The sequence below is a fragment of the Cheilinus undulatus genome, linkage group 2 (genome assembly GCF_018320785.1).
Source record: "Cheilinus undulatus linkage group 2, ASM1832078v1, whole genome shotgun sequence".
NCBI lineage: Eukaryota > Metazoa > Chordata > Actinopteri > Labriformes > Labridae > Cheilinus > Cheilinus undulatus.
Window position 1 is genome coordinate 37713406 of NC_054866.1, and position 13738 is coordinate 37727143.

Genomic DNA, 13738 nt, shown 5'->3' on the forward strand with positions numbered 1-13738 from the left:
GTTATTAATGGCCTAATCTAAGTAGTATTTGGTTATTCATACATTTAATTTTAAGTGATACCGAAGTAAATCAACGTTTTGGTGTGAGTATATCTGCAGGTTTTTCCGTATTTTTTTATTCATGTAAAATCTGGACTGCAGCAACGCCTCACGACTTCTCTCTTTTTACCCATAATGCCGTGCGGGAGGGGTTGTCGTGTGCGTGCGCTGTTTGTGGTGCTGAAGCTGCGCGTGCCTCGGAGGTTGCTACCATAGAAATCCACACAAGCATCCTTGCGCGAGAGGACCAGAGCGACGACTCCGCTTTTTTCGACGGTTGGGAAATTCATGATGCCTCAGCCGGCTTCTTTAGCGTTATTTAACTCTGTATAACTGAAAATATCTTTGACAGTCAACTGGCACATCTTTCAATCACAAGTTAACAAATAGAGACGTTTCTGACACCGTTTTCTTGGCTTTTTTTTTCGAGGCTAACCGTCTCTCTGGTGCCACCGCCTGCTCAGCCGTTTTTGCCGCTCCATAACGCATCCTTTATGCACAGCACGCTGCTCCGGTCCTCCCCAACAAAACACCCGTTCGTGTCCGAGCACAATGGCCCGCTCCAGCCGCTTTCACTAAGAGACATGGAAGCCAAACAGCACCAGATAAAGAGCCTTAAAAGCTACCCGGAGACTGGTGGCCGGAGCCTGGCAGCGGCCGCCGGAGTAGACAGCGGCGGTGGTGGTGGGTATCGAGCCGGCTCTGCTGAAACAGAGATGGAAGCGAAGATCCAGAAAGCCATCGACTTCAAGGCGGAGGGTCACCGCTGCTACAAGGAGAAGAAATTTCGGGAGGCGATTGGCAAGTACCACCGGGCGCTGCTGCAACTCAAAGGGGTGCATGTTGTCGACGGGACGACGGGATCCGAGGTCAACCTGCTGAACCAAGCGGCTGCCAAGCTGACCGAGGAGCAGCGGAGAGCCGTGGAGAGCACCGAGATCGAGTGCTATGACAGCCTGACAGGTGAGCAGCACCCGGTACATCCCCACATAACACCCAGTCCTCTGTAGCCTTCAAGTAGTACTGCTGACACCATTGTTCGTTCCGGTTCATCGGGTTTATCCAAGCTAGCTTGTAAGCTGTAGTTATTACTGCAGGTGAAATAACACTGCTGTTAGCATAAGTGAATGCCGGAAAACATGGTGTTAAAGTACATGGTGCTCTTTTAATGGAGAACATGGTGGGATTTGTAACACCTTAAACTAAATTAGCTATTAATTAGACCAGTGTCACATCAGATTTACTCATCCTATCAAGTGCTACTCCATTGCTCCATTCACTTTTGCCATGCTTATTGGTTTTGTACGGCATGTCATCACTCCTTATTAAAGAAAACAAAAGACAATAAGATGTGAAGGCAAACAGCATGGCATACATGTTGTCATGTTTATGTATCAGACAAGTTCTGCAAGCTGCTGTATTGTAACATCAACATTTTAAAAGTAGGTCTGAGGTGAGAAAACGTCCTCTGAATCATCCATTAGATGATGTAAGCCTCTATAGTGGTACCACTTTGCAGTGACTTTACTACAGGGTTAACTGAGAAAAGCTTAACTCATTACTCTCCAATCACTGTCGTATTTACATGATTTACACTGACTGTACACTACTACAATTAGAAGCTTACTTAATTCTTATGTAGACAGACCTATTTGAGGTTCAGTTTATCAAGAAATAGGCCTATTGCACTAATCTATTAAAGGTGCAATGTGTAATATTTACACTGTAAAAAATGTCTGTAGAAAATATGGTGAAAGACTGTCAAAAAGCAACAGTAAAAGACCGTAAAACAAAATACATATTACTGTATAAAATACACAGAATTACTGTAAATAAAGCAATGGTACTAAACATTGATTTTTACAATTACAGTATGTAATAATTACTAAATTGTACTGTTAAAATGAAAGTTGATTGTGAAATTAAAGGAAAAATACTGTAATCTTTAAGGAGATTATGGCAGTATTTGGTTAAAATTACAGACTTTGCTCTCATGCACATTTAAATTCACAGAAAAATCTGTAAAAATAAATTGCAATCACATACTATAATTTTAGCAGAGGCAAGAGGTTAAAAATGCAGTAAAAACCTGTCAGTAAAAACTGAGCAAATCAACTGTAATTTCTCATTTGTACTGTATTTTTAAGGTTAATTTCTGGCAACCACAATAAAAAAATTGTGTAAAACATCATACAGATGTAGCGTTTTTATTGCAGAGATAGATTGTGTTTAGGTTTACAGGATTTCTGTTGCTTTATTTCATTAGCGTTATTTTTACTGCTAATCCCTGTAGAAAGTGTTATAATAGAGCTGTAATTTTCACATCAAATAACAGTAAGTTTTACAGCAAATTACCGTAAATATAGTTACAGCGGAACTGTTGTTTTAACAGCAAGTCTCTGTATAAAAATTTACAATATTGCAATTTTTTTCTACAGAATTTACAGTAAAAAAAAGTTTGTGCTGTAATATTTACAGTTGCAATATGAAAACACTTTTTTTTTTATTATACATTCCCACCTTATTTTTTTTACAGTATAGCCTATTTCTGGCAACCACAGCTGCCGGTATTTTACTGTAAATTTTACATGTTTTTTTTTATAGTGTAGTTATGGAACAAATTTGTTAAATTTAACAATAATGAGTTAATGTGACTATCTAAATTAGTATTTAATCACCTGACTATATAAAGTTGTTTTATTTTTATTTACTTAGAATATGCCTTTTTATTCCTACATTGGGAGGGTCCATGGAGTGAGCAATCTTGGATTTTTGCAATTTTCACGTTGCTATGGTACCACAGAGAGGAGCACAGAAACTCATCCTTTAAAACAGTGAGCATCAGAATCTAGAGTCTGACTGTTTTATGTTCTTTATATTCCCCAATTTACACTCTGCACCTTTAACACTATTAAGATATCAATATATCATGCTCAGGTTATCATGGTATAAAATTGTTATTCAAAGTAGGTTGAAAATCTCAGTTGTTTACTTTATTTTGTAATTTCTTCAAAATTTGAATTGTGATTGAGCTCTCATCTATAGATTCTAGTCATCACCTCATACTGCTAAAGCATGATTTTGAGAGAGTATTCAAAAAAAAATATGACACTTAATAGTGTCAATCATGATTTCCTGTGTGAATAAGCGATCATGTTATGGTAACAGCGATACAATAAAAGATATTATTCTGATTGTAATTCATAGATTCCTCTTACAAAGCAATTATGCCTACAGTATACATGCAGGGTAAATGCAAGATCTTGATGAATGTTAACATCCAGGAGGAGATAATAAATGGTGCACCCAAACACGACAGTAGTTACCTCACATAATTACAGCATGTGTGAGACATCATTTCATATGTGAGCGTTGGGACGTTGTGCCATTAGTGCTATATGACGAGGGGAGGGGATGCTGGGGCCGTTATGTCTCGTTGCTGTCCAAGGTGCTATACCCAATCAACCTGCCATGATGCGTTGAAGGTTGCCTTGTTCAAAACAGCGTTCAGGGCCTGGTTGGAGCCTGTAAGGACACCACTGTGGCGTGAAAAAAGGATGGGGGGAGGGTGAAAAAGGAAGGCAAATTTGCAGATGTGAGGAAGACAAAGCAATAGATATGTTGGAAATGATAGAAGTATCCAGGTAGATTTGTGTACGAGAGAAAAATCAGACATGGGGAGAAATAGTAGCAAACAATGAACAAAAAGGGGGGAATAAGGGGAGGAAGGGACTGGTAGGACGCGACAGGGTGCCATATTTACCATGGCAACCATCACCAGGCCTTTTCCCTGTGGCTGTATTAATATGACTTGCACCCTCCTCTCACTGCCTCTGCTTTCAACAGCAGAGTGTGTGCTCATGCGCACTCACATAAAGAAACCTCACTTCAACCAAGATTATTTTATATCAAAAGCCCCATTATTTGCATTTAGCTTTGAATTCCTCCTTGTACACACAATTGCTTTATGGCTGAAGAATTCTTCTTTATGTTATGCCAGATATTTTTAAACTTAAACCAACATGTATTTTTGTTAAACCTGTGACCGGCTGTTTTGATTAATTTTAAAAAAAAAAGCTCTCTGCAATAACTTTCACTGTCTATAACTAATATAACTATAACTAATGCAGAAATTATTTACTCTGACATAGTGATGTTGTTTAAAGCTCCCAACCAACTATTAACATACAAGGACATTTAAACCTATTTTAATGATGACTGACCCCAGGGGTTCAGAGTCAAATTCTGCCATTATAAATTCATTATCAACTTTCCAATGAGAACGTTAGGGAGGGACTCATCCTCTGACGTCACTCCTAGGGCTGGTAAGCTAAAAGCAGAAAAGCTGTAAATATTTTATACTGATGTGTTTCATATTAGCAAATCGAACAATCTGCAAAAAAATATACACTGGAAAGTACAGCCTAGGAAAATGGGCTGTGTTTTGAGTAAAATTACATTGTTAACATCACACTATTGAGAGCATTTAGCCAAATTCCTGCTAATATTGCCTTAATGAGAGACAGATCACCTAGCGGTTAGGTCACACCCTATGTGTGTGGGCAGTCTGGGTTCAAGTCCAACCTGTGCCTTCTATATTATAAATCAGGAGTTATCAACTGCATTTGTTCAAGGCCCAGCTTTCGCCACGACAGACAATGCAGGGGTTGGACTTTCAACTAAACTTGTGTGTGTAATTTGTGTTTGTAAATTTATGCAATAACAGCCACGTATCTGTGGGCTGTCATGTTGTATTTTACTGGGTTTGATACTAATATCCTTTGCCATGACTGGTTAAAACACATGCAGGAAGCAGATCTTTTATTTTGATTTTCTTGCAGGAAAGAAATGCATTTTAATCGAAAAGCTGACACGGATAACTGCAGATTTAATCACGTCTGGATTGCTGAGTATGTCTTTATCATACATTGTATTTCCAAATAATGGCTGACTGGTGGATTTCCGGAAAACGGATCAAATGTTGAGTTATTTTTGCTTAAAAAAAAACAGGAATTTTGTTGTTTGATGGGGTTGATTTAAAGTCAAACAATATCCTTTAAACCACCAAATCTTTTTATCCTCTGCACATATTCTGAATGTAGTAATACTTTGGGGGCCGGATGGGAGCTATGGTGGGCCTAATATGGCCTCCAGACCACCAGTTTATGATCACTGTTATGTCATTCTCTACTCTCTAGTCCCTGGTTCTCACTCTATCCTCTGTGATTCTATATAATAAATGTACAAAGGCCCATACATTAATCATGAAAATTGCCTTATAAGCTTTTATGTATTAGTTTCATAGTTTTATTTTAATGCTTGTACATCAAGACCAAAGTTAGATTGTTGATTCCTTAAATGTGTTTGAGATGAGCTAGCTAAACAGTTAAAGTCAGATCATTTTGTAGAATTGTAACCTTGCAAAGCTGATGGATTTGCCTGTTTCCATGTTTCTTACTGGCAAATCCATCTTGCAAAGCTCCCATCTAAACCATTTGGGCCTGGTTAGAAAGTGACAGGACCAATCAGCATCAAAGGGCAGTACTTCCAGGTGCGGAGGAGTGATGACTGATGCAAGCAACAAGAAGAGGCCAGTGCAGTTATGGCGGAAGACATTAGCGTGGATGCTGCTAAAGCGTAAGTTTTTATCAGAACTTGACGACATTTCTTTGTTAAAAGAAGAACAAAGAACAGCACTAAGATGTTTACTTTTCAAAAACGACAAAAGTCGTGTACTGACATGTCTATAGTCGCTATGTTTCGCGTTATGCAGCTCTCTATGGAGTTCTCATAGCAGCACACCTCGGTTTGGGACAATGACGTCACGTGTTTTGTTGCTCTGATTGGCCCGTAAAGATGTGACAGAAAGAACGTTCATCCAATCACCCTTCGAGTTTTTTTCAAAGGCTCTGCCCTTTCCCAAACGCTGTGTCTGAGAGGTTTTCCAGATGAATGTGTGAAGGTTACCAAAATTATGAGTTGGTTAAATTAATTCTTCACAGTTTTGAGTAATTTCAGGCCCATAATCCTGGTCAAACGCTCTGACTAGACTGCAATAACTACTGCCATGTTCCACAGTGCTCGTTAATCTGAGGGAAACAACTGCTAACTGATAGCATCGATAGCATCTTGTGGGAACAGCATGGTTTAGCTTATTTTGATCTAGAAAATGGGGATGATGTTGCCCAGAGGCTGTGTCAGGTTATACTCACATATAACTGGAGCACTGAGTGATGATATTTGGCAAAGGAATGTAGAAGTTTTCCTGCAAAGAGGATCTAAGGCCACTGCTGACGTTTCCAGCACTGCTAACATTAGCTACACTCTGTAAACCAAGTTCACACCAATATGAAGTGAAGTTTTTTTTTTTGTTTGTTTGTTTTTTTTTAACCATTGCAGTATAAAGTTGGTTCAAGAAATACATGTGCTAAACTTAAGACATGTCAGGTAAATACATGTATAATTAGCATTTGGTAATCATTTGCCTAGAATGTGCAGACATGTCTTCCAGTAAAGCGGATTCTGATTTAGTCAGAAGTGGCCGAGTGCTTACTTTCCTGTTTTTAAGTCTCACCCAAACCATATGGAATTAAGGTGAGTCATTTGAGAAGTGATGATCCAATAATTATATTTAAACTGAGATAACCTAGAAGCAGATCATTATCATTATACTGCATTTTGAAATTACCATCCTGGGCATTATCTTAGAGGAAAATAGTCCCCTGTAAATATAGGGGATTTACGGTCATTGTTGACCCTGTTTTGTATCATGAATGCGACTAAAAGGGAGTTAATTTAGAAAAAGAGATGAAAGGGTGTCTCTGTAAAGCAGAGTGAAAACCATCTGTGGCACTGACTCAAATTAAGCAGTGACTCATTGAAGTGCACACTGTAGTAATCCAGCTGCAAGTGTTTGTTGTACGCCTCCACCTGGTTACCTAGAGTCCCACTGGGCAAACGCCGGTCATGGTTATTAGTGAGTCGCCGCTATCTGATTGGTCGGTTGTCTTTGGCTATGACGCATGACAGGAGACAAGCAGCCACACTAGTCCCACATGTGTGAGTGTGACTGCATGTGTTTATGTGTCGGATGGACGCTGCTGTGGTTGTCTCAGGATTCACAGCAGCTAAGGGGATGTGGAGTGCTTTCAGCATTGCTCGTCCTGTCGTTCTCTCTCTCTGTACCCTCTGCTGACTCTGCTGATTTAGTTAAAGTGGAGTGTATTGTGTGTGTGTTTGTTAACTTGTGAGTTGATGTGTGTATGTATTTTTCAGTGTCTTGACTTTGTTGTGATGAGGGCAAGCTTCCCCCCAATGCATATATGGAGAACTCAAACAGTCAACCAAGTACTGTTGAGTACTGATGAGGACTTGTGCTTCACTTGAGAATTTCCATTTTGAACAGCTCTGCATTTCCATTAGCCAGTATTTCAAAGTGAAATATCTTCTCACACATCAATTTGTATCACCTCTAAAGAAAGCAGTTACATAAGTCATCAACATGAAATGCTTTAAAAGGAATCATGTTGCCAAAAGTAGATTCACAGTAAGCTTTGTTTGCAGGTTTATGATAATACATTTGGCGTATGCACACAAATATCTCTTAAAGATGGCTATAAAAGATCCAATCTGTATTAGATTATCAGGTTATATAACAATCCTTTAAACCAGTGGTTCTCAACTTTTCTAACATCAAGACCCACTACCTTCTGAGAAAATACAACCCACAGCTTGGACCATAGATGGAACACAACATGACTGTAAAAAGACACAACAAAACAAACGTTTTTTTACAGAAGCCCTTGGAGGACATGTGTGCATACATTTGAATTTTGAATTTGAATCTCTTATTTTTCTTTGTTTTATGTAAATGTTTGTTGTTTTCTCGATATCTCTTGTAATACACACATTATTATGTTAAAACAAGTGTTGTTATCCCAAGAAAAGGAGATAAGTTGGCAGATTTGAGTAGAAACATAATGTATCATATAATGTTTGTACGTCGCAGACTCTTTGCCAAATTTTTTCCAGGCTCATATCTGCAATCCACTAAAAATCTGTGATCCACCAGTTGAGAAGCACTGCATTAAGTATTACCTGTTTTTTTGTGTATTATTTCTGAAGATTTTCCCTTTTCCCTCATATTCAGTAGTCATAAATTAGATTGATCGAAGTTTTGGACTACCAGTAGAACAAAAAGCAGCATGTAAAGGCCCACCTTTGGCTTGAGAAATTTTTTTATTTTCAGAAGGACAATCACAGCTGTTGCTCAAACAGAAAATGTCAACCAATCAATTAGTACCAATCAGTACTGAAAAAAAAAATCATATTTCAGTCAGGAACATGGATACAGTTTTACTTACTGTAGAAGGCTCTTCTCAAAAGATGTTTCCTGGGTTAGTCAAACAGCATGCTTTGACTTTCCAGGGAGCACAAAGCTAGACCCCCCCCCCCCAGATAATTTAGATACATTGGAAAATGTGTATTGAATACAATAAAATTAAGTCAAAAGCAAGTCATCTGTAGTAGCATGGATCTGAATGTGAGGGTGCAACAAGCTTAATGCTATGAACGAGGTGGCTGGGGTGGTGGAGGTGAAACTTTGCCAGCAGCTGCAGCAGCGTGGTGCATCAGCATTAATGCAAGCAGAGATGAGTGAGAGGGAAGTCATATTTAGATTTGCCACTGAGTTGATAGAAAGAGCTGTAATTGGCTGTGGGAGCTGGGAGGCAGTAATTGGGATAAGCTGGCCATCAGCTGGGCATATGACTTCATAAACTAACGCTAAACTTCATTTGGCAGATAATATGAATGAACGTTGACTTAAGTAGCATTTGAAATCAAATGAGTAACTTTACAAACAGGTTGTTGCCTTACACAGTCTCAGTAGACAGCTGGTTGCCTGAGCCAGGTTCTGCTCAAGATTTTTTCCTTGCTTCTGTTACCTGCCAAATGTTGCCAAGAGCTCTGTTTGTGGTGGTTTAATGTTTGGCCCCTGTAAATAGTAAAAAAAGAGCACAGTCTTGACCTGTTCTTTTTGTAAAGCAGCTTGAGAAATAGCATATGCCATGAATTAGCGTTTTACTGTGGTTGAATGCAGTCAAAAGCTGAAGTTAAGTAACTGTGATCCAAACATTTTTTAAAACTGGATGGTTCATAAGATAGCTAGTATAAATGTAAGCTTATTAGACCAGTGGCCAATCAACAAGTCTGTTCTTCTGTGTTGCATTAATACCGCTAGTTTACTGTCACTGAGCCGGAACTGTTGATACTCTACCTACCTTAAGGTACGTGTGACTATGTAGATGCTTATTAAAGCTATATGCTGTACCTCCCTGATAAGACGCTTGGTATTAGAAACACATAAATCACAAGCTAGCTATCATTTAAATGTAAAAGTATGTTAAGCTCGAACTCAAACCAAGCATGTGGAGCAAGCAGCTTTTGTTTATTTGTCAGCAACTTTTAAAAATGTCAGTGAGTAAGAAGTTTTCACTGAGTGCTGAGTAACCGTTCCACCTGCTCAGTTAAGTGGCACAAAGCAAAATAGGAAGATTTATGTGTAGAAAAAAGTGCTAGGAGAAGAGAAGAGGAGAACGAGCCTTAAGGGACATCCTTTAGGAACAAACTAGATAGTTATTGTTGAAGAGATGCTGCCAACAGACAAAGTTGGTTTTTTTTAGGTGCCTTATGAAGTAAATATGGCAAAACAGAAGTAAAACAAAGTAATACATCTCAGCACCAACAATAAACTACCTCATTCTGTCAAACAGAAAGGCGATGGGTGATGAATTTCTTGTTTGGTGGCCTTCTTAAGAAGACATCCCCAGCCAGTGAGTCCCTTTTGGGCTGAGTCTGTGTCTAAATAGGTTACACCAGCACCACCACTCTCCATGTCTGTCGCAGTTCACAGTGCTGCAACATGTTGGCCACGGGCGGACTTCCTGCCTGTTCAGCTCAGTCATCCATCCACCCACCACAAATGCACTGAGAGGCCAGCATATACAGAAATAACAGATGTGACTGTACTTTGATTGCTCTCTTTCCTGATATTGATCATGAAGAGGCAGAGAAGAAGTTTCTTTAAACAGCACACAGACTGACTTGTAGGTGTCATCTTAGAAGCTATAATAGGTTTTATTCACTTCAAACGGACATTAGAAAGCATTCAAAGAAGTCTTTTGGTGAGAGCGATCAATCTGACTCTTATTTTAACTCCTGCTTGCTCTGATTTCTCTCTAAAATCTCCTTTTGTTCTTCCTGACCAGCTCACTCTGTGAATGAGTCATAAGTCACTGCTTTAGGAGAGACACAGCAGGAGGGGATGAGTGAAATTGTTTGTTTTGTAACATCAGCTACCTTTTATTCAGCTGCTTGTCATAATGATGATACAGCAATTTTCTCCCAACCATCACATTTAAAAAATATGAAGAAAAAAAATGCAAATATTTGTCTTCTGCAGACACACAAGTCACACTTGGCTTTCAAAATGTTCACAGCTAGTTAATTTGTCACAAGTTTCATTTTACTAATACTGAGAAACAAGTATGTCTGTGAAAGACATTTCCTCAAGCTATCAGTACACAAACATTGTTACTTCTGGGGACACAGTGTTCTTTTGTATTAGGAGAAATGTATCTAAACTAATCTGTTGTTCATCAGTTTACATGGAAATAGAATATGGTAAATATGGCCTCAGCTGTCTTCTTTCTGGGTTTACAGGCCAAAAATCCAAGGTTTTCACCTTAGATACAGCGCCGTGAAAACATATTTGCCCCCTTTCTGATTCCTGATTTTTTTGCATATCACACTATTATGTTTCGGATCATCAAACTAATTTTAATATTTCACAGAGACAACCCAAGTAAATAGAAAATGCAGTGTCTGAATGATTGTTAAATTTTTTAAGGGGGGAAAAAAATCCAAACCTATCTGGCCCTGTGTGAAAAAGTAATTGCCCCCTGAACCTAATAACTTGTTGTGCCACCCTTGGCAGCAAAAACTGAAATCAAGCATTTGTGATAACTGGTGATGAGTCTTTCTCATCACTGTGGAGGAATTTTGGCCCACTCTTCTTCGCAGAATTGCTTTAACTCAGCCATACTGGAGGGTTTTCCAGCATGAACTGCCGTTTAAGGTTACACTACTGCATCTCAATTGGATTGGAGTCCGGACTTTGACTTGGCCACTCCAAAACCTTTTTTTTTTTTCTTTTTTTCTTTTTTTTTTGAGCCATTCTGAGGTGGACTTGCTGATATATTCTGGGTCGTTGTCCTGCTGCATAACCTAAGAGCACTTGAGCTTGAGGTCATGAACTGATGGCCGGACGTTCACCTTCAGGATTTTCTGGTAGACAGCAGAATTCATTGTTCCATCAATCACAGCAAGTGGTCCAGGTCCTGAAGCAGCAAAGCAGCCCCAGACCATCACACTGACACCACCATGTTTGACTGTTGGCATGATGTTCTTTATATCAAATGCTGTTATTTTTATGCCAGATGTAACAGGCCACACACCTTTCAAGAATTTCAACTTTTTGTCTCGTCAGTCCACAGAATATCCAAAAGTCTTGGGGATCATCAAGATGTTTCTTGGAAAATGTGAGACGAGCCTTTGTGTTGTCTTTGTTTTTTGTCAGCAGTGGTTTTGGCCTTGGAACTCTCCCATGTTGCCATTTTTGCCCAGTGTCTTTCTTATGGTTGAGTCATGAACTCTGACCTTAACTGAGGCCAATGAGGCCTGCAGGTCTTTGGATGTCATTCTAGGTTCTCTTGTGACCTCCTGGATGAGTTGTTGTTGCACTCTTGGAGTCATTTTGGTTGTCTGACCACTCCTGGGAAGGTTCACCACTGTTCCCAGTTTTCTCCATTTGTGGATAATGGCTCTTGCCGTGGTTTGCTGGAGTCCCAAAGCCTTGGAAATGGCTTTGTAACCTTTTCTAGACTGATAGATTTCAATCACTTAGTTTCCCTTTTGTTCTTGAATTTATTTGGATCGTGGCATGATGCGTTTCTTTTTGGATTTCTTGATTCAACAAATCTGGCAGTAATCAGGCCCTGGGTGTGGTCATTGAAATTGAACTCAGCTTTCCAAAAACTGTGGTTAATCACAGTTAACTCATGATTTAACAAGGGGGGCAATTACTTTTTCACACAGGGCCAGATAGGTTTGGACCCCCCCTTAAAAAAATTAAATAATCATTCAGACACTGCATTTTTTTATTTACTTGGGTTGTCTTTGTGAAATATAAAAATTGGTTTGATGATCCAAAACATTTAAGTGTGATAAATATGCAAAAACATCAGGAATCAGAAAGGGGGCAAACACTTTTTCACGGTACTGTATGCTAAAATGCTTGATCAAATTGAGAGCCTGTGTGGGTATACTGATAATTTTATACTGCACTTCTATGAAGTTTCATCATGGGTTACATTTCAACTTTCATCTAAGTTCAAATCTGAAATTAACAATGGGATACAAACAGCAATGAAAAGATTGTTATGGAGTCCATTTCTGAACATTTTATGGTTGTGAGAAAAGCTTAGAAGATCATCAGTGACTCTTCACACACTCTTTTCCCCGAGTATGAGATGTTGCTGTACCTTCAGGCGGACGTTATTGAGCCTGTATGTGAAGGAATAACTGTTTTCCTTCCAACATCAGTCACACTGCTGAAAAAGCAAACAGCTAAACCTAAACCCTACTGCTCCAGCCTTGGCACAGTATTGTACTGTGGTTTTCATGTCTTTAGATTCTTTTAGCCCCTGGTCTTAATTTTGTATGTATTTGAGGTTTACTTTTTTAATTGGTGCATATGATAACCTGTTCTTGTGTATTTTATTTGTATCTGGATGTGATTTCATGGTTACCCATCTTCTGTTATGTTTATTTTTATTGTTTGTAAGTTGCACACAGCTGTGTTTTCCCCGCACTTTGGTCCAAGGCTAATTTCCCTGCTGGGGACAGTAAAGTATATCTAATCTAATGTAATAATTAAGTTCCTGCTATTCTTAATAATCCCATTTGAATTACCCTACCTTCCTTACAACGGATTTATTGTAAAAATCCTTGAAAACTCAAATCTGCAATTGCCCACAATAGCAATGCAGATTTGGGTTTGAGAAAGATAGATAAATAGATGTGCGTCATTAATTCCAATCTGGAAAATGAGGGTGTTACAGCAGCCGGTTATCAAACAGGTAAAGCAGCAGAAGAATAAATACAAGGTAAATAGGCACTGAAATAATGAAGAATAAAAAAGTACAGTAGTATAATAGTGAGCATCTGTAAAAGTAGAAGAAATTAGTTTCAATCCAAAACTGAAATATCTCATTTCAGTTGCTGAATTTATTGAAATGATTAATTTGCAACATATGTACAAACAAATAAATAAATAAAACAATACACTCGACTCAGGATTCACAGGGTTCATGACACAATTTCTCACAATTTTCTGCTTTTCTTAAAGACACGAAATTCATAAACTGATATGATTCACAGCTGTGCGTGAGGCATCGTGTTGGTTGTGCTATTTTTTTCATTCATCAGTCCTCTGCATCACCTCATTGCTCATCTTGCACTTAGACTCCTATTTTGATAAAAGGTGTCTTTAAAACCTCAGAATCTTCAATTACTCTCACCATGTTTGCCTTTTTTAAACAAGAGAAGACAAAAGCAGATATAGTCCTCTAAAATTAGA

General features: G+C 38.7%; 1 protein-coding gene across 1 annotated transcript in view; it reads left to right on the top strand.

The window, feature by feature from the left end:
• The first annotated feature begins 260 nt into the window (after nucleotides 1-260).
• ttc9b (tetratricopeptide repeat domain 9B) overlaps nucleotides 261-13738 on the top strand; it is a 38479-nt gene continuing 25001 nt past the window's right edge. The window contains exon 1 of the mRNA XM_041809727.1: nucleotides 261-1002. Within this exon, the coding sequence (XP_041665661.1) occupies nucleotides 534-1002 (469 nt within the window). The 5' untranslated portion in view covers nucleotides 261-533. The remainder of the gene's footprint in view (nucleotides 1003-13738) is intronic.